Below are 19,437 nucleotides of genomic sequence, written 5' to 3'. Positions count from 1 at the left end.
CAGCTGGATTTCCCTCAAAGCTAATCAGATAGAGGAAAACTGGAAACAGTGACGTATTTTATTTTCTTGGGCTCCAAAATCACTGCAGATGGTGACTGTAGCCACAAAATTTAAAAATGCTTGCTCCTTGGAAGAAAAGCTATGACCAACTGAGACAGTGTATTAAAAAGCAGAAACATCACTTTGCCAACAAAAGTCTATACAGTTAAAGCTATGGTTTTTCCACTAGTCATGTAAGGATGTGAGAGCTGTATCATAAAGAAGGCTGAGCAATGAAGAATTGATGCTTTTGAACTGTGGTACTGAATAAGTCTCTTAAGAGTCCCTTGGACAGCAAGGAGATAGAGCCAGTGAATCCTAAAGGAAATCAACCCTGTATATTCATTAGAAAGACTGATGCTGAAGCTCCAATATTGTGGCCACCTGATACAAAGAGCATACTCGTTGGAAAAGACCCTGAAGATGGAAAAGATTGAGGGAAAGAGGAGAAGGAGATGACAGAGGATGAGATGGCTGGATGGCATCACTGACTCAATGGATATGAATTTGAGCAAACTCCAGGAGATGGTGTAGGACAGGGAAGCCTGGTGTGCTGCAGTTCATGGAGTCGCAAAGAGCCTGACACAACTTAGCAACTTAACAACAATCTCGCAGAAAATTAAACACAGCTATACACAGAGAAAACATGGTTTTAAAAAACTTCTTAACCCATCCTTTGAGGTTTTAGATGGTTACTGTAACTAGATGGCATGAACAACTTTTTTGTACTAGCCTTCTGCTAAAATGGACTAGTATTTTCAAATTTACCAATATGACTGGTCTTCTACATTAGAAAGAAAAATGAGAAGAAGCAGACTAAGGAGCCAAAGGTTTGAGAAGAGGAGGAAGCAAAAAAGAGCTAAATATAGAATACCATTTTACAGTGAATGAACAAATGAATGAATAACTGAGCTAGCAAGCAGCTACTTTATAATCACATGAAATAGGATTCAAAGATTATTGCTATTTTATTGTCTACATATCAACTGTAAAAGTTTTCTTATTCCCGCTCTCAATAAAACAGGTAGCAGGAGTTCTCTGGAGGTTTCTTATGTCTGATTAGCATTGGTGACCCTAATGCTAGGAATTTGATGTCCCAGAAAATGACCTTATGTATTCAAATGCACTTTCAACTAAGATTAGGGGCAGGATGGATTCACAAATTACCAATAAACAAAAACACTGCTTTTATTATAGCTTCTATCTAGAAAAATATTTCCTGTTCTAGCTTTGTATTGATACGATAGGATCTAATATCTCCATGGGGTGTTGTTATACTTTTTAAAAAGACTCAATAATAGATTTTCATTTAAAAATGATAAATAAGAGCTGAGTGTGAAATGAAGTGAAATGTCACAAAATCAAATACGCTAAATGTTCCAGATTCTATTCTAAGACAGAAAATCTAACCTAAAAAGAAAACATCTCAAAATCAGAATTATACTTTTCTTTGCCTTCTCTTGATAGGCAAAGATATCATCCCTTTTGAACTGGACCCAAGTTCTTTTAAAAAAGACCCTCCTGGAATCAACAGAAGAGCTTTAAATAAACACACACAAATGTCCTGAAACAGATGAATGAATCTATCAGTATCAATGTGTTTTATCTTTTAAAAGTCCATACATAATTCTGATGCAGTCAAATGGAACCATTAAGCTATTCAGTAGAACAGTAAGTACTGGAATTCAGAAGGAGTACCAGGTGCTTCTTGGTGCTCTTCATTCTACCTCTCACTTCCCAGCCCAGCCCTCTAGGAATTATCACAAATCTCTTTACATAACATAAATACTTTTCACTTTATCATTTATGAATTTATGGGAAATAACTATCAATAGCCTTAAAAATGTTTGTTTCCTTGGTCAAATAAGTCTACTTAAGAAAACTATTCTAAGAAAACAATCAGAGATGTCAACATATGATTGGTATATTAGGATATCCTCTGGAGGATACTTCTAAAGATTATTTATAAGAGCAAAAAAAAGGAAAATGTATAAATATGTTAAATAACAACAATAAGAAACACCAAAGTTAATAAACAAGTCCAAAAAATCATTACATAACAGAACATTGTGCAAACTATCAATATTTACAAGACACAGAAAAATGCTCTCAATATATCACAAATTAGCAAAAAAAGGCAGGAAATTAAACTATATTTATTGAATAGAGATACCAAGGGAACATTTCATGCAAAGATGAGCACAATAAAGGACAGAAATGGCATAGACCTAACAGAAGCAGAAAATATTAAGAAGAGGTGGCAGAATACACAGAAGGACTACACAAAAAAGATCTTCATGACCCAGACAATCACAACGGTGTGATCATTCACCTAGAGCCAGACATCCTGGAATGCAAAGTCAAGTGGGCCTTAGGAAGCATCACTATGAACAAAGCTAGTGGAGGTGATGGAATTCCAGATGAGCTATTTCAAATCCTGAAAGATGATGCTGTGAAAGTGCTGCACTCGATATGCCAGCAAATGTGGAAAACTCAACAGTGGCCATAGGAATGGAAAAGGTCAGTTTTCATCCCAATCCCAAAGAAAGGCAATGCCAAAGAATGTTCAAACTGCCACACAATTGCACTCATCTCACACACTAGCAAAGTAATGTTCAAAATTCTCCAAGCTAGGCTTCAACAGTACATGAACCGAGAACTTCCAGACGTTCAAGCTGGTTTTAGAAAAGACAGAGGAACCAGAGATCAAATTTCCAACATCTATTGGATCATCAAAAAAGCAAGAGAGTTCCAGAAAAACATCTACTTCTAAGCAACACCTCTTATTACTTATCAGAAAGAAACTACAGCTTATAACCACTGCCCAATGAACAGAACAGAGACCTTGTCCCTGAAATCTCATGGCAGGCTGGTTGTGATAAGCGCCTCATTACACTGAATTAAGTCAAACTATGTCCACATCCTAGGTGGCCACTTCATTCATAGGGACGTGGACCTAACAAGGATGGCGGAACAGGTGGCAAGACAACTTAAATATTCACACTGACTGAAATATCTTGACTCTTTCCCAAGATGAAATATTTAATTTGCACACACAAAATCTCAAAGGACAATACATCTTCTAGCAAGATACCTTCCACACACAGTGTGAGCAAATTGGTCTCAAAGAGGTGGAAAGGGCAGTCAGCCACAAAATGTTGAAAAACAGGAATGAGCCAATGTTCCAGAGATCTCAGGAAAAAAAAGCCAAGATTCTCTTCCCCTCTATGCCTCATTGCCAGGTAAAACTGACAAAATTTAAGAAATTCAGAAGTTTGCAGCACTCTTGGTTTCTGAGTTCTCATCTGGCTTAGTAGCATCAAAGTCTGTGCACTATGCCCTCTAAACTTGACAGCACAGTATCACTCTTTAACCTGGTTAGATTCCATCTCTCATCCGTGGTTTTGAACCACAAGGGATAATTGACTGTGACTGCCTTGTTCAGAAAGAAGAGGCTTTAGCTGATTGGTTACTCCAAAACCATTTTGTTTATTTAACTTGGAAAAATAGAAAACTACTTACATATGCAGATGAGTTATACAAGAACAGATGATTTATACAAGCACAGAGATCAATGAATCACAGGACCATGAACGCTTAACTAATTTATTTCCATGTTTTTATACAGAAAACCTAAATCTCTACACACTGATAAGAATTTATAACATCTTGAAATTTCCCAGCATGAGTGAGCTCTCATGGATGCAACACAAATAAATAAAATTTCATACCAATAAGCAAGTATGCTTTCCTTCAAGCATTCTTCCTTAATACTGTAAACATCACAAGTCATTTACAGAAAATAAGACAGCATTATCAGACATATACATGTTAAAAAGAAAAAAAAAAAACTCCTCAGACTAAACTACAAACAGCTTAAAATCTAGACCAGGAAACTTAGTAAACAGGTATTGAAAAGTAAAGCCAAAGACAATTCAAAAGACAAATTCCCTGCACACTACCTTTTACATGTGCCATAGGTGAATACGAAGTCATCTAGAGATATGTGTGTGAATCAAGGACTTTGCTAAGGAATAGTGTGGCTATCTGGCTACATTAAATGCCACTCCCAATAGGAAAAAAGTTTATTGGGTAAAGTAATCATTTTTAAAACCAATAAAATTATATTCGAGTTTATCTCATAGCACTGATATTTATAATGTGAAAAAATAGTATAAATGTCCAACAATGAGAGAATGATGAAGTACACTCTACACTGGAATATCTTGCATTCATCAAAAATATTTCTAACAAAATTCACACCAGGGGAAATCCCCAGGAAATGGAAATAAATGTAGAAATCATCAGGATGCAACTATGTAGACAGAGAATGACTCCAACTTTGTGTGTGTGATCATTAACATCTGTATTAAGCTGAGTTTCGAAATAGGATATTATAGTTTTGTTCTGTGCTACTAGTTGCCCACATTTTTACAATGATAGATACATGTTATTTTAAAAAGAACTGGCCAGAAGGATCCCCATCTGCTCCAGGTAGCCTCTGTGGGCTCTGGAGGCTAGAACACTAAAGTTCATTTCCCAGGAAAAAAACGCCCCTGTAGACAAGTATCTGGAGCAAACTTCATTCTGCTCATTGGGATTCAAGAGCCTGTGATGTTAATGATAATTGTGAAATAGAGATTTTCTTGGGCTATCGTTAGTGGCAAGCAGTGGAAATGGTGGTGTTTTCTGGGGTATTCCTGGGTTCAGGTCAGGTACACAGGTGACAGGAGGCAAGGTGAGCACATGAGGAGATGGTGCTAATGTCTAGTGAGCAGATGCAGGCATGGGGACATTAGGTCTTGGACCCACTCCTCAGACCAGCCAGACTGTCCAGAAAGCCCTGGGGGCCCAGACTATGGCCTGCTCTGCCAGCCCTTCCAGTGATTTTCTGAAACACAAATTCTCAATATTAAGTTCTTTTATGTCTAAAATAGCTCCTGTGGTTCTCTTCGCTACAAGTGAAGCTGACTCATACAGACAAGATGTTGAATGAGGTAGAAAGAAAACCTTCATTTCTTCAGTGAGTTCTGACGCACTATCCTACAACTAAGCAAAAACCTTTCTAAAAGGAATAAATATTTTTAAACTACCAACTTGACTTGTTATATATTTGTGAAGTGAAGTGAAGGGGCTCCATCGTGTCCAACTCTTTGCAACCCCATGGACTGTAGCCTACCAGGCTCCTCCATTCATAGGATTCTCCAGGCAAGAATACAGGAGTGGGTTGCCATTGCCTTCTCCGGAGGATCTTCCCAACCCAGGGATCGAATCCAGGTCTCCCACATTGCAGGCAGACGCTTTACCATCTGAGTCACCAGGGAAGCCATATATTTGTGAATATCCAAGTAAATCAGGTCTGTTCCAAACATAAATGAAAGGTCGCGAGGCCTATTCAGAAACCAGATTCTTTGAATAGTTTGTTGTGTGATAAAAAATTCTAAATTTTCAGGCTAATCTCAATAAGATACTCATCACATATCTAATAAAATAGATCAGAAGAATGAGCCTAACAGTTAAACCTCTCATCCAAAATAAGCAGAGACTACAGTACATTGCTTTTCTTAATAGAGCCTTCTCAGTTTAATCTTATATATTCCATCTTTTTTCTTTACACAAACTAGTACAAAAAGGAGTTTGTTGAAATGTGAAACTAAGTTAAAAGAAATTTAAAAGGTATTTTAACATAGATGCAAAGGCTAAATCAAGCAAATACCAAGCTACATTTCAGTGTTCGTGCCTGGAGGATCCCAGGGACAGGGGAGCCTGGTGGGCTGACATCTACGGGGTCACAGAGTCAGACATGACTGAAGTGATTTTACTATTAATATGTGATTAATATGCTTCTGTACTTCTCAATACATACAGTGCTCAGTTACAGACTGAACTGAAAATTTGTCATTAATTCATTCAATAGATGTTTGCTGAGAATCTATTTTATAAATTCAGCAGTGAAAATGACAAGCACAGCTTACAGCTCATTGGGTAAAAGGTTAGAGATCTAACAGAACGGGATGATAAGGAATATATGACAAAGACTGTTAATACAAAGTGGAAAAAAGTAGGCTAAATAGACTAAAATAACGTTTGTTTATTTAGACTAAATAAATTAGGTCACGGACAAAATTAAATCAGGTCAAAGAAGAGAATATTATTAAGACTAGACAGTGCACTTTCATTTCGCATGAAGATAAAATTAACAATTGCATAGTGAGAGCAAATGACCGTGGACAACGTCCACTTTCATCCTCAACAACCCATATGCTGTGATTTCTTTAGCGTACCTCCGGGGCCAATGTGGATACACACCTACACACTGATAAAATACCCCTTTGAGGACGCGCAGAAAGCTCCTAAGACGGTTGCTGAAGAGGACAGAGACGAGGGCAGCCAAGAGACCAGTCTGAGAGCGACCTTACGTGTATGTGCTTCATGTTGAAAGTTGTCATGTTTAACCACATGAACATGTTATCAGTTCAAAAAAATGAAAAAATAACACAGATTTTTATCAGAAAATTCAAGGGCAATACAAAATAAGGAAGCTCTTGGAACTTTGGCGTGAAGGTCACAGAGGACACGGTGGGGATGCTGTGGACACAAAAGTTCCAGCCCATGGGCGCCAGCCCTCACTGGCCTGAAGGAGACACGAACGAGGGGCGCTCACCTTCCTGTCACAGGCTGCAGGACTGCCAGCAGTGTTTTGCTTGAGGAAGCCAGCGGTTGTCGACCAGCGTGTGGGGTTTTTCCTTGAAGGCTCTTCAGAGAAGTTATTATCACTGACAGACGTGGAAAGGCCAATTAACGCTGGGTCACTGCTCCGTCGGACGTGAAGAGGCATATCTGTAACACAAAAAAGCATTGTGTTTTTAAGAGATAACCTAACACCTGAAAACTGTGTGTGAGAATAAAGATAGTTAAGTCCCAAAGATTAAAGAGTAGAGTAACACTTTAAGGTGACAGCGGGTGAGCATCCTAAGTAGAAATTCCATTCGTTTCTTTAAAAGACTTCACTGTGAAAGAAACAGGATGTCTACAGGATGAAAGAATACTTATCCACAGGATCACCTGCTCTGGAGTAAGACGGCCAGGTGTATCTGCATTTCACACCTGTTACCTGTGTAGCTCTAGGCAAGTGGCTTCACTGTCCTCTCCCTGGTCCCTTCCTGCACAAACAGCAATAAAACATCACTTCTCACCTAAGGGGACTGCAAGGACTAAATGAGATAGACTGCCTAAAACAGATCCTGATATACGGTGAGCACTCAACAGAGAGTGACAAAAATAACCATTGCTGCTATTATCATCCTGACATTGGTTTGGCTTTGCTAGTAAATAAATCTGTTGAATAAAATATTTCTTTTGCTCAACAAAGTATTATCAGAAAGTGCAAAGCACAAACATATTTCTTATCCTTTAGATAATGAAATCTTAAAAGTAGAACACCAATATGCAAGTGGCATGCTGTCAATGAGTCCAACTCTTTACAATCCCATGGACTATAGCCCACCAGGCTCCTCTGTCCATGGAATTTTCCAGGCAAGAATACTGGAGTGGGTGGCCATGCCTTCTACAGGGGATCTTCCCAACCCAAGGAGCGAACTCTTGTCTCTTGCATCTCCTGCACTGGCAGGCAGATTCTTGACCACTGCACCACATGGTAGTATACTCAGGTAGTACCTGCCATATACTCACATACACAATTACATAAAAGGTGGTGTTTTATCAGCTGTATTCTGTTTGCAATTACTCTAACAAAAATCAATAACAAACTCAGGTCAGCCTTCGTATGGTAGCACTGGGTACATGCTAGCAGATGTGATGACTGTGACAACGGAAAAGAAACACTAGAAAACCAGGTAGAAGAACACAGGCATATGCATCTGTAACACTGAGAATCAGAACCAAAAGCCCCACACGTCAACTGAGCGGAAAGCATAATAAACATACGACAAAATTTTAGATTAAATTAACGCTTAGAGCAATTTGTTTACAAAACCTAGGATGCAGGGTAAATATTTATTAAAAGCCTCAAACAAAACAGTTTTAATGGAGAAGGAGTAAACTCATCATTTATTCTATGAGAAACAATTTTGGAATATTGATGCATCGGGTCAATGTGTGGCTATGGAGATCCTTGAGGATGTGAAACTAAGGATAGATGATTTATATGTGTTAACAGTTACATTTAAACCATTGTCAATCCAATAGTCTCAAATATGTTAAAGCAAATTAGAAACGATCAGAGAAAATATATAAATGATCAGAGAAGCATATGAATCATAATAAAATATTGCATTTAACATTTACTTCCACATCATGAGGATTTGATAACCAATAAAGAGTCTAAGTAACATAACCAGAGAAAAAAATACATTGAACATTTAATTTAATACTATTGGTGTTTATCTTAAATTGCTAAGAGAAATACATACAGGAAAATTACAGGAAAGAATAATTTCCAGTTTTTAAGTGTATGTAAAAACATGTGACAGTCCTTACTGCTTATAATTTATACCAAAAAAATAGAAACAAAACAAAACAAAGAACTATACAATCACTCTCAAAAACAAGTTCACAAAAATATACCTCTAAGGATCTAGGTGTGTTAATAGTACTACGCTCTTACCATAAAAAAGTCCTCTCCCAATTAAAAAAAAATTGTTCTCAGATTCAAACATCAAAAATGTAAGCAGAAAAGCAACAAAATGGGGAGGAGGGAGAATAAAATACTTCTGGGAAATTAAAATACTGCTCCTTAGATATGGGTTCTGTTGCCTCCAGTTACAGGGTTGCTGATTGCTTGGTTGTTAACGAACTATGTATACCTATATTTGTGTGTGTGTGTGTGTGTGTGTGTGTGTGTGTGTGTGTGTGTGTGTGTTAAGTCTAAAAGAAGCACTATTAGTTCACAAAAGGCCTTAAAAATGGTCAAGAAGCAATGACTAAAAGCAGTCCCGACAATGATAAAATAAAAAAGTACATGAAACTACATTTCACCCCCAAATAAATTCAGGGACTATAAATTTCAATGAATTCAACTGAACACAATAAAACAGCTTACTCAACTTGTTTCTGAAATTCTCCCCAAGAGAAATACACTGCAGACCCGATTCAGATTAGATAAATAATTAGGATCATCGTCTTCTGAAAAGTCATGATCACTGTGTTAATCTGTTAGTCTGAAACAGACACAAATAATTAGCACTTTGTACCTCTTTGCATCTGTAACCCTCAAAATTAGAGATGCAGGGGAAGAAAGTGGATTCAAGAAGAGGTGGAGTTATAGCGGGACTGCAGACCTTTCAGTTGCCCCTTCTGGGGAGATGCCAGGGCACAGACCGCAGGCAGCATTGACACAAACCACACGATGAAGGATGCCGCAGGAGATCAAAACTCATTTTGAAAAGTAAACAATATGTTCTCAGCAAAGGAATGCCAAGTGACAGCATGATGATCTTGAAGTCAGGTTTCCTTGCAGTTGATGAGCTGTAAGAACAGTCATCAAAGAGCACACAGGTAGCAAATGTGAAGACACCATAACATACCGCATGTCCACACTCATGCTGGCTGCGATTTAGACAGTGTCTCACGCTGATAGTGACAATTTACATTTTTATTGGTTTATAATTTCTTCATTTTATGGCTGTGTGAAAGTTATGTCATTTTCATCCAGTTTATACTCACGCATGCACATATTAAATAACATTAAGAAGTCAATGACTTGAAAGGATCTGAATCTTTATTTTAAGCATTAATCCTAATGGAGAAGGGGGCTTCCCTGGTGGCTTAGTGGTAAAGAATCCACCGGCAATGCAGGAGCTGTAGGAGATGCAGGTTAGATCTCTGGGACAGGAAGATCCCCTGGAGGAGGGAATGGCAACCCACTCCAGTCAGTATTCTTGCCTGGAGAATCCCATAGACAGAGGATCCTGGTGGGCTTCAGTCCATAGGGTCGCAGAGTTGGACATAACTGAACTGACTTAGCATGCATGCAGGCCCAGTGGAGAAACACATGACTCACTTCACAGACCAGTAAGTGGAGCCTGATAAGTGACAGGAAGAGCATGGGGAGAGTTTTCTGGCCAGAACTTGAGGCTCCTTGGTCAGAGCACCATCACCACCCAAATCATGAAATTAATTCTGTTATTCGCCCATTCATTGAAAAATAAACTCCACTTCTAGCTACTTGCAGATATAAATGTCAGTCTCAATTTTGTAAAGGGGAAGAATTTTGCAGTGTTTTCAAAGTAAAATTACATACACTGAGAAATCAAACACAGATTTTAATAGCATCATTAGATTTGGGAGAGTTGAAGGACTATTACATAAACTATACATATAAACTGAAACAAGAGGAATCCCAATTCCAAAAATGTTAAAAGGAGAGGGGAAAAGAAAATGAAGGAAAAAAATAAAAAATCTCTACTTGTTCAATAAAGGAAGTATGATGCATAAGATGACGAAGCATGCCCCAAGGGACAGATACCTATACCAGTATTTCTCAACTTTGACCTCAGGACCCTTTCTTACCCTAAAAGTTACTGAAGAACCCAAAAAACTTCTGTTTATGTGGGGTATAGCTAGGCATATACCATGCTAGAAGTGAAAATGAAAAAAAAGTTTTTTAATATTTATTCATTCATTTTTAAGTTAACAATAATAAACCTATTACATGTTAACATAAACAACAGAATTTTATGAAAATAATTTTACAAAACAAAGCATATGAAGCTGGAGAGGGGCACTGTTTCACATGTTGCTTAGCAGCAGACATCTGGATTCTCATTTCTGCTTCTTCATTAACCTGCTGCAATATGACCAAGTATACAAAGAAAAAAAGAACTCCACAGACACTTAGCTGCGACAGGAAATAGAATTTTAATAATCTTCTCAGATGGACTTCCCTGGTGGTCCAGTGGCTAAGATGCCACACTCCCAATGCAAGGGGCCCAGGGATCCCTGGTCAAGGAACTAGATACCACATGCAGCAACTAAAAGCCCATGTGTCATAACTAAGTGGCTCAACTGGAAAAGAATCTGCCTGCAATGTGGGAGACCTGGGTTCAATCACTGGGTTGGGAAGATGCCCTAGAGAAGGGAGACTACCCACTCCAGTATTCTGGCCTAGAGAACTAAGACTCAGTGCAGTCAAATAAAGAAAATAAAAATTAATCTCCTCAGATAACTATAAATCTTTGATACCACATCAAAACTTGACTCGAAGGTTAGCTGCAATATAGAATGCAAACATCTTGTTCTCTTGTTACATCTTGCTCTTTGAACGGATCTTCTACCCATGAAAAATTTTGCAACAATTACTTGGAACATATTCGTAATTAGGTTAAACCAACCCTCAAAATGTTGACATATTTCTTTATAGCAGAAAATCACATATGTGAATATTACTACCAATTCCATCAGAAAAATCATTAAGTATTGGGACGTTATCATGCTCACAATGAGATATAAGTTCTCCAGAATCTAATTCTACTAGAATTTAAAGCTTGAATGTTATCTTTGGCAATGAACACTGTAAGTTGTTTTCCATGTAATGACAGGCTCAGTTCATCCATTTTTTAGAAACTCTGCCAAATAACCAAAGTCTGAATAAACACAGCTTTTTCATTCTTCTTTCAAATAAAAGCACTTCTCCATTAAAAATGGTTATCTTAGCTTACAACTCAAATCATCATATAAAAGTTTTTCTCAATATGTAGTTTCCCTGGTGGCTCAGATGAGAGAGTGCACCTGAAATGCACGAAACCAGGGTTGGATTCCTGGGCCAGGAAGATCCCTTGCAGAAGGAAAGGGCAACCCACTCCAGTATTCTTGCCTGGGAAATCGTTTGGATAGATGAGCTGTGCCTGGAGGGCTATAGTCCATGGGGTAACAAAAAGTTGGACACGACTGAGAGAGTAACACCTTCACTACTTTCAACATGTACAAGTGCTTTATGCCTGCCTCCTATGTTGTTACACAAAATATTAAATTGCATGTTCAACGGTCAGGATTTTTTTAAAGTTATCATTTTGCTGCCTCATCAAGAATAGCAGATAAAATGGCTTTTTCTTTAAACTGCAGCTGTGCTGAGTGAGGAATACATTTGGGGCTACCATCTTATTTTGTGCCAAGGGGACTCATCTTACCCATTAGTGTCTGGGCACCTTTGGTTCAATATCAACTCAGTGAACAACACAAAATATGTTTCTGGATCACTATGAATAGAGTTTTGCCTAACAGTCTCCCTGAGATGTTCTTCGTGATGCAAAGGATCCAAATCTCCATTAAAATTAATAGATGTTCATTAAATGACACCATTAGAAAGATAAAAAAATTGAATACAGATTAGGAGAAGCTATGATATGCAGTATTACAGTACTGACCATGTACTTGAACATGAACTTCCAGATGTTCAAACTGGATTTAGAAAAGGCAGAGGAATCAGAGATCAAATTGCCAACATCCATTGAAAAAGCAAGAGAGTTCCAGAAAAACACCTACTGCTGCTTTATTGACTACACCAAAGCCTTTTACTGTGTGGATCAAAACAAAATGTGGAAAACTCTTCAAGAGAATGGGATTACCAGACCTCTGAGAAATCTGTATGCAGGTCAGGAAGCAACAGTTAGAACTGGACATGGAACAACAGACTGGTTCCAAATCAGGAAAGGAGTACGTCAAGCCTGTATATGGTCACCCTGCTTATTTAACTTATATGCAGAGTACATCATGAGAAATGCTGGGCTGGAGGAAGCACAAACTGGAATCAAGATTGCCAGGAGAAATATCAATAACCTCAGATACACAGATGATATCACTGTTATGGCAGAAAGCAAAGAAGAACTAAAGAGCCTCTTGATGAAAGTGAAGGAGGAGAGTGAAAAAGTTGGCTTAAAACTCAACATTAGAAAACTAAGATTATGGCATCCAGTCCCATCACTTCACAGCAAATAGACAGGGAAGCAATGGGAACAGTGAGACACTTTCTTTTCTTGGGCTCCAAAATCACTGCGGATGGTGACTGCAGCCATGAAATTAAAAGACACTTGCTCCTTGGAAGAAAAGTTATGACCAACCTAGACAGCTTATTAAAAAGCAGAGACATTACTTTGCCAACAAAGGTCCATCTAGTCAAAGTGATGGTTTTTCCAGTAGTCATGTATGGATGTGAGAACTGGACTATATAAAGAAAGCTGAGCACCAAAGAATTGATGCTCTTGAACTGTGGTGTTGGAGAAGATTCTTGAGAGTCCCATGGACTGCAAGGAGATCCAACCAGTTCATCCTAAAGGAAATTAGTCCTGAATATTCGTTAAAAGGACTGATGCTGAAGCTGAAACTCCAATACTTTGGCCACCTGATGCAAAGAACTGACTCACTGGAAAAGATGCTGGGAGATTGAAGGCAGGAGGAAAAGGGGACGACAGAGGATGAGATGGTTGGGTGGCATCACCGACTCTATGGACATGAGTTTGAGTAAACTCCGGGAGTTGGTGATGGACAGGGGAGCCCAGCATGCTATAGTCTGCAGGGTGGCAAAGAGTCAGACACAACTGAGCAACTGAATGGAACTGAACTGACCACGTACTTGGATGAAGAATTATAAAGAGCTATAATTTTTATAACTTTGGTTAACATTCACTTCAGCCTTTGCCTTTAGTTTTTGTATTCCTAGTGTGTTTCTGCTTTATTTCACAAAAACGGGCTCATACTGTACGTGTTGGTTTGTACCTTTTCCCTCCTAGTAGTCTAGGGACTACTAGGTGAAGGACAAGGAAGCCTGGCTTGATGCAGTCCATGAGGTCGCAAGAGTCAGACACAACCTATCGACTGACCAACAACAGTCTATCAAGTAAGCAGATTTTAGAACTATAAAGCACAAATAAAACTGTTCAGTCTACCGAAAAGAAAAAAAGAACCACCACCTGCCTAGATGTGTAATCCCAACATGTTAGTCCACCTCACTGGACCTCAGTGTCCCCATCTGTAAAATCAGAGATTTAGCATTAAAACTTTCTGTTTGATTCCATACAGGATCATATGCTCCTATACTGATAATCATCCACCAAACCTCATCCTAAACAGAACTTAAAACCATTTATGAAGAGGCACTAGAAAAAAATATAAAAGCATCTCAAAGTAGTGTCATTAACAGTTGCCTCAGAGAAGAATGAAAAATGTACAAGAGTTATGGGTTACAACGCAGAAGTAGCCACAACTGCCTTCAGGTCTTTGGATGACTTGAACATGATTTTGAGGAAAGAGACTACTCCAGAGGTCTGACCTTATCAACAAAATGAAGCATGAAACACAACTGCCTGATTCATTTGACAAGCTCCCCACCTCTCACTGTCCTGATAAAGCAAAATATTGCATAAAAGAATGCAATTTTGTCTTGGCCTCAGAGAAATAAAATACAAATACAGCCTTTTTGCCTATAATTTGCTTCATGTTTCTAGGGCTCACAATTTTTCAGCATTACTAATAATCCTGTGCAATTTGCATTCTTGCAAGCAATTAGAAATAATGGGAGCTTATCATTTAAGGTAATTTGGTCATTATTATTATCATTCCTTACCCTCCATTTTAGGAAAATCAATACTTCTCAAAACACAATAATAAAACTTTCTCTCCTGGTAATCTCTGATTTATTGAATATATAGATTTTCAAAGTATGGCTCTGAAATATTAAAGAAAATTCAAAGATGAAGATCTTCAATAATTAAGCTACTGGATGAAGCACCCAGAGATGGGGACGATGTCACCAGGTCCTGGGTGGTGGTGGAGGCTGTTTGATGTGTGCCTTCCTTTGAAGAGTGGATAAACCTTCAAATTCTCTCTGGCACTAATGCACTGTAAATATTAATTTGCCTCTCTTGATAAGGTGCCTTTTAAATAAGTGAAAAAAATGGAACATCTAATAATTAATTAGAGCAATACTTAAAAGGTCAGATATATACATTTTTAACGGTTATACTCCTAGCCAGTTTTCCCAATGTTTCTCTTCTTTTATTCTTCCAGTGATATTTAAATCATTTAACCACCCAAGGCAATGAAGAAGTCTTTTCCAAGAAGACAGACACCAGCCATCAAGGTGTTTAATCAAATCTAAAAATAACACACAGTTGACACATGTGTTAGAACATATGATGCAAACAGCAAAATTATGCTTCATGCAAAATGAGACCATCTCCGCCATCTTTGGCAATAACACATTTCTTAAAGACACATATCACAGTGAGGAGAGAAGTTATTAATACAAGCCATGGGGAGAAAAACATGACAACAGAATTGCCACCTTCCAATATAAAAGTGCCCCTATTTATAAAGGTATTTATTTGTATTTCACTTACGGAGATAAAATCCTTGGAAAAAGTCTGAGGAAAGGCAAGACAGGAAATAAGCTTTGAAAAAAACAGCAGATGACTCAGAGAGAAGGACAAAAAAATGAATTTTATTACCCTGTTATCATATATATATATATATATATATACACACACACATGTAGACACATACACACACCCCTACAAAATTTACAAGCTATAAATAAAGAACACTATAGTTGGAAGGTGGTCTGAGATAAACTGAAATACCACATTTACAGATGAGTGACCTGAGACCAGAAAGAGAGTGTAGGGCTGGGTCAAAGGTTACACTACTCCTCTGAGCCTAGATGTCCCTGGAGTGCTTGTCAATAGACTCCCCATTCCGTGTCATTTGGATGTGACCACACTGCTATCCAGGAAGAATTAAGACGTGTCATAGCCACCACAGTATGCTTACCCTTCACTAGAAATAACAGGAGATTCTTGGGAAGACTGAGTTTAAAACCCATTTCTATAGATAAGACGATGAGTTCAAAGGTCCCACTGAATCTTAGATACATATCCTCATATGTATATGTGATATACATATCACATATGAGAGTCAAGAGGGAAACAAATACTCAGTGTTCTAATGTCATGTGAAAATATTTACAAAGAAAAACTCAAGAATTTCTCTGAGGCATATGAAATTGGAATCATTAGGATTCCCATTCTGGAAAAAAATAGTACATCCGCCCTCATCAGGAACCTCCCAAATATTCATACGAGTACAAGTAAATGGAGAGAAGTGAATAAGATCAGTGGGTTGTCTCAGTGCTGTTAGGATCTAAAACTTCAGTGTTTCAAAATCTTACCAGTGAGGGAAACAGACAGGGAATCTCTAGATATTATTTCTTACATGTGATTCTCAGTTCTCTCAATTTAAAATATTAAATAAAAGCCCCCCTCCAAAAAAACAACCCCAGGTGAGAAGTCTTGAGGTCTAGGCCTGTAGCCACAAGACTGAAAACATCTAACCACGTCTTCGAGAGCAGTCTCCTCGCCTCTGCACACAGCCACATGCCTTGCTGACTGTCCACACCAATGGTTCCCCGCAATGTGCTCCCAGCTCAGGTACTTCCACGTCTCCCCTCCTGGGCGGCCTCTGGCGTCCACCCACCCCGGTCCTCACTGCCCAGGGGCCCCCGCGGCTGCTCCTCAATCCCGTCTGATCCAGCAGCAGATTCAGAAAGAGGCAATTAAAGAGAAGTTTAAAGGAAGGACAAAGATACAGCAGGATTGAGGAAAAGCAAAGGAGGGGAGAAAGCAGCAGCAGAGAGAGAGAAAGTTGAGAGGACAGAAAAGGTGCATGCTGCGGCCGGGAGGATTCTGTGTTATCGTGAGAGGTAATGCTTCCCCCACAGATGGGCGCTGGGCCCTGCACACGTCCTCTATTTCCAGGGACAGTCGCCCGGCTGGCGGGGAGGGCTCGGGGGTGAAGTCCGGCTCTGTCCGTCCTCACTGCCTGATCCCAGGGCCCGGAGCGGCCCCCAGGAGAGAAAGTCCCTGACTCCTGCTGCTCGCGGCAGCCACACTGTGAGGCCACTGCCCACCCTCCCCGAACTCAGAACACTGAGGCCTCAGTCCGGGAGGGGCTGCGGGTGAGGCCCGAGCCTCTGCACGGCCATGTTTTCTGTGAGTTTCTGTTTAAAGACTCTTCATCACATTGATATGGTTGATTCATGAACGCTAAACTCACAGCCAACAGGATTAAATCTCATGCCTGGCTGAAGCTGAAATAACATGTATTTTCTCCGTGAGGTACATCTGACTTGCTGGATTTAGGACCACAAAACTGCATTTTACATTTGGGGGGTCATTTTGAATGGCAAGATCACCAACCAAAAGCACAAAAATGTGAAAAACATGGCACCCAGTAGACCATGAAAGGGACCTTGTTTACAGTATAAGCGCTGAAAAAGAGGCAGGGTCCTTGCTGGAGATACATGCATTAGGATTCAAAAATATTTGTGGGAACCTCCATAGAGAGTGAGGTCCAACTATACCTTCTTCCATTAATATTTGTCGATTGAATAATCAACTCAGAAATCTTAAGAACCGATCCCACTTCCTCCAATTCCTCTCCAGATGCTGCTCTCTTGTGTTCTTTCCTTGATAAGCAACTTTGGAGAAAGAAGGCTGCTTTACCCTCACTTTTCCTTTAACCCACCCTCATGTGGGTTAGAGCCTTCTCCCCACCAGCCCCCAGTACAGAACCATAAACCGCCCTCTCTTCCTCAATGGATGCTTTTGACCACCAGTCCCCGGGGAGCTCAGTGTGGGGCACAGTCATGGCTCTGCCCTCGTGGAGGCTGTCGTGCCATGGAGAAGGCGGACTAATCACCCAACCCTGCGCAGGGTGACACGGTGCTAAAGGAGGAATACTGAGAGCCTCCGCAGGGGTCGGGACAGGGCACTTTCTCAGAGCATCCTCGAAGCCTTCGACAGAAGGGACGGCTCAATCTTACCCGGCTGTCCTTTCTCACTCTTGAGGTCTCCTCTCTCAGGAAGCCACTGAACACACCTTCAGTGGCAAGGTGCTCCTTTAATGGCCTGACCCCACCAAAGTATCTGCCATGCTGTTACCCTGAGTTTGGGGGTCTGCCTCCCCTAAGCACACAGCTCCTAGGAAATAACACTACACTTGTTACTGCCACAACTCCCCAGAGGGTGCTGAACCAGCAAAGAAGTGAATAAGTCATCAGAACTGAAGGTTTAGGTTTGTCTGTTTGGGGTTTTGTTTCATCACGGAGATGGTGGTGTTTGGCCAGTGGGATAGTGAGAGAGGAAGAAAACACACAGATTGAGAAAACTGCAGGGACAGAGGGCAGACACTTAATTCTACACAATTAAAACGACAGCAAGAAATTTGTGCGGCTAAAATGTAGCATTAAAGAAGCGATGGAGAAAGTGAACACCAGGGAGGGAGCCCTGGACGAGTCAACCAGGGTCGTTTAATCCAGAAATCCTCCAACTTTAATGTGCATACAACACACCAAGGGATCTTGTTAAGATGATTCCGCAGATCTTGGGTCATGGAAGATGAAATTCTGCATTTCCAGTGTAACCCTGACATCCAGGCTGCTGCTCCCACCATTGCACTTGAAGACTCCGCAGGGCTGTGTGTGTGCTCAGTCGCTCAGTCAGGTCCAACTCTTTGCAATCCCATTGGCTATACCTGAGCCATCCAACTCTTTGCAATCCCATTGGCTATACCTGAGCTTCTGGGTTGATGAGATTTTCCCGGCAAGAATACCAGAGTGGGTTGCCATTTCCTTCTCCAGAGGATCTTCCCAACCCAGGGATTGAACCCTCGTCTCTCGCATCTCCTGCCTTGGCAAGGCGGGTTCTTTACCACTATGCCACATTAAAACTTTCTTTAGCTGTGCTACAACATTTTGATGGGCTCTCATCAGCTCGTGTGTTCCTTGCCTCCAGCCCAGACCTCTGAATGCATGAATGCATCCCCTGCACATCACTCATACCTTTACTAAAGTACCTGTCAGACGGCACAACTCAGAGAGGTTGATCCGGTGGGGTCACAAGACATCAGATCAAGCCCTGGCACCTCTCCACCCAATGCTGAGATCCAGTTGGAGTGCTCTGAAGTGACCAGAGGCCACAGACCCCTCCGTCCCTTCTTGTCCATTCTCTTGACCACTCTGAGAATCTGGAGAGCACCTCCTTCTCTAAGGAGTCCCTAGGTTCTGAAAGCATGGTGAGTCCACGCCTTGGGTTAATTTCACTATTAGGACCAGTGCTCTCTTACCCATCTCCCTTGTTGATCTCAGAGGTTCCACCCTTAGATCCCAGCTCAGCAAATGTTTGCTAAAATGTTGTTGTATGAATGAATGTGACTAACCATCTATCTCCATCCTTTCATATTGACTGTCTCAAGTATTATAAGGGCAACCTTTTTAGCAAAGAAAAAACAATTACAGATATTAGATGGCCAGAGAAGACCAAAAATAAAGGGGGGGGGGTGGTTTCTGTTAGGAGAAGCTCAAAGAATTACTAACTGATACATTAGTGA

General features: G+C 40.0%; 1 protein-coding gene across 1 annotated transcript in view; it reads right to left on the bottom strand.

Moving 5' to 3' along the window:
* The window catches only part of PARD3 (par-3 family cell polarity regulator), a 554,870-nt gene that overhangs the window by 299,664 nt on the left and 235,769 nt on the right, over positions 1-19,437 (bottom strand). Inside the window, 1 exon segment of the mRNA XM_070472024.1 lies at positions 6,704-6,879. Within this exon segment, the coding sequence (XP_070328125.1) occupies positions 6,704-6,879 (176 nt within the window).

Source organism: Odocoileus virginianus, chromosome 9 (genome assembly GCF_023699985.2).
Source record: "Odocoileus virginianus isolate 20LAN1187 ecotype Illinois chromosome 9, Ovbor_1.2, whole genome shotgun sequence".
Taxonomy (NCBI): Eukaryota; Metazoa; Chordata; class Mammalia; order Artiodactyla; family Cervidae; genus Odocoileus; species Odocoileus virginianus.
This window is presented reverse-complemented; position numbering and strand designations above follow the sequence as displayed.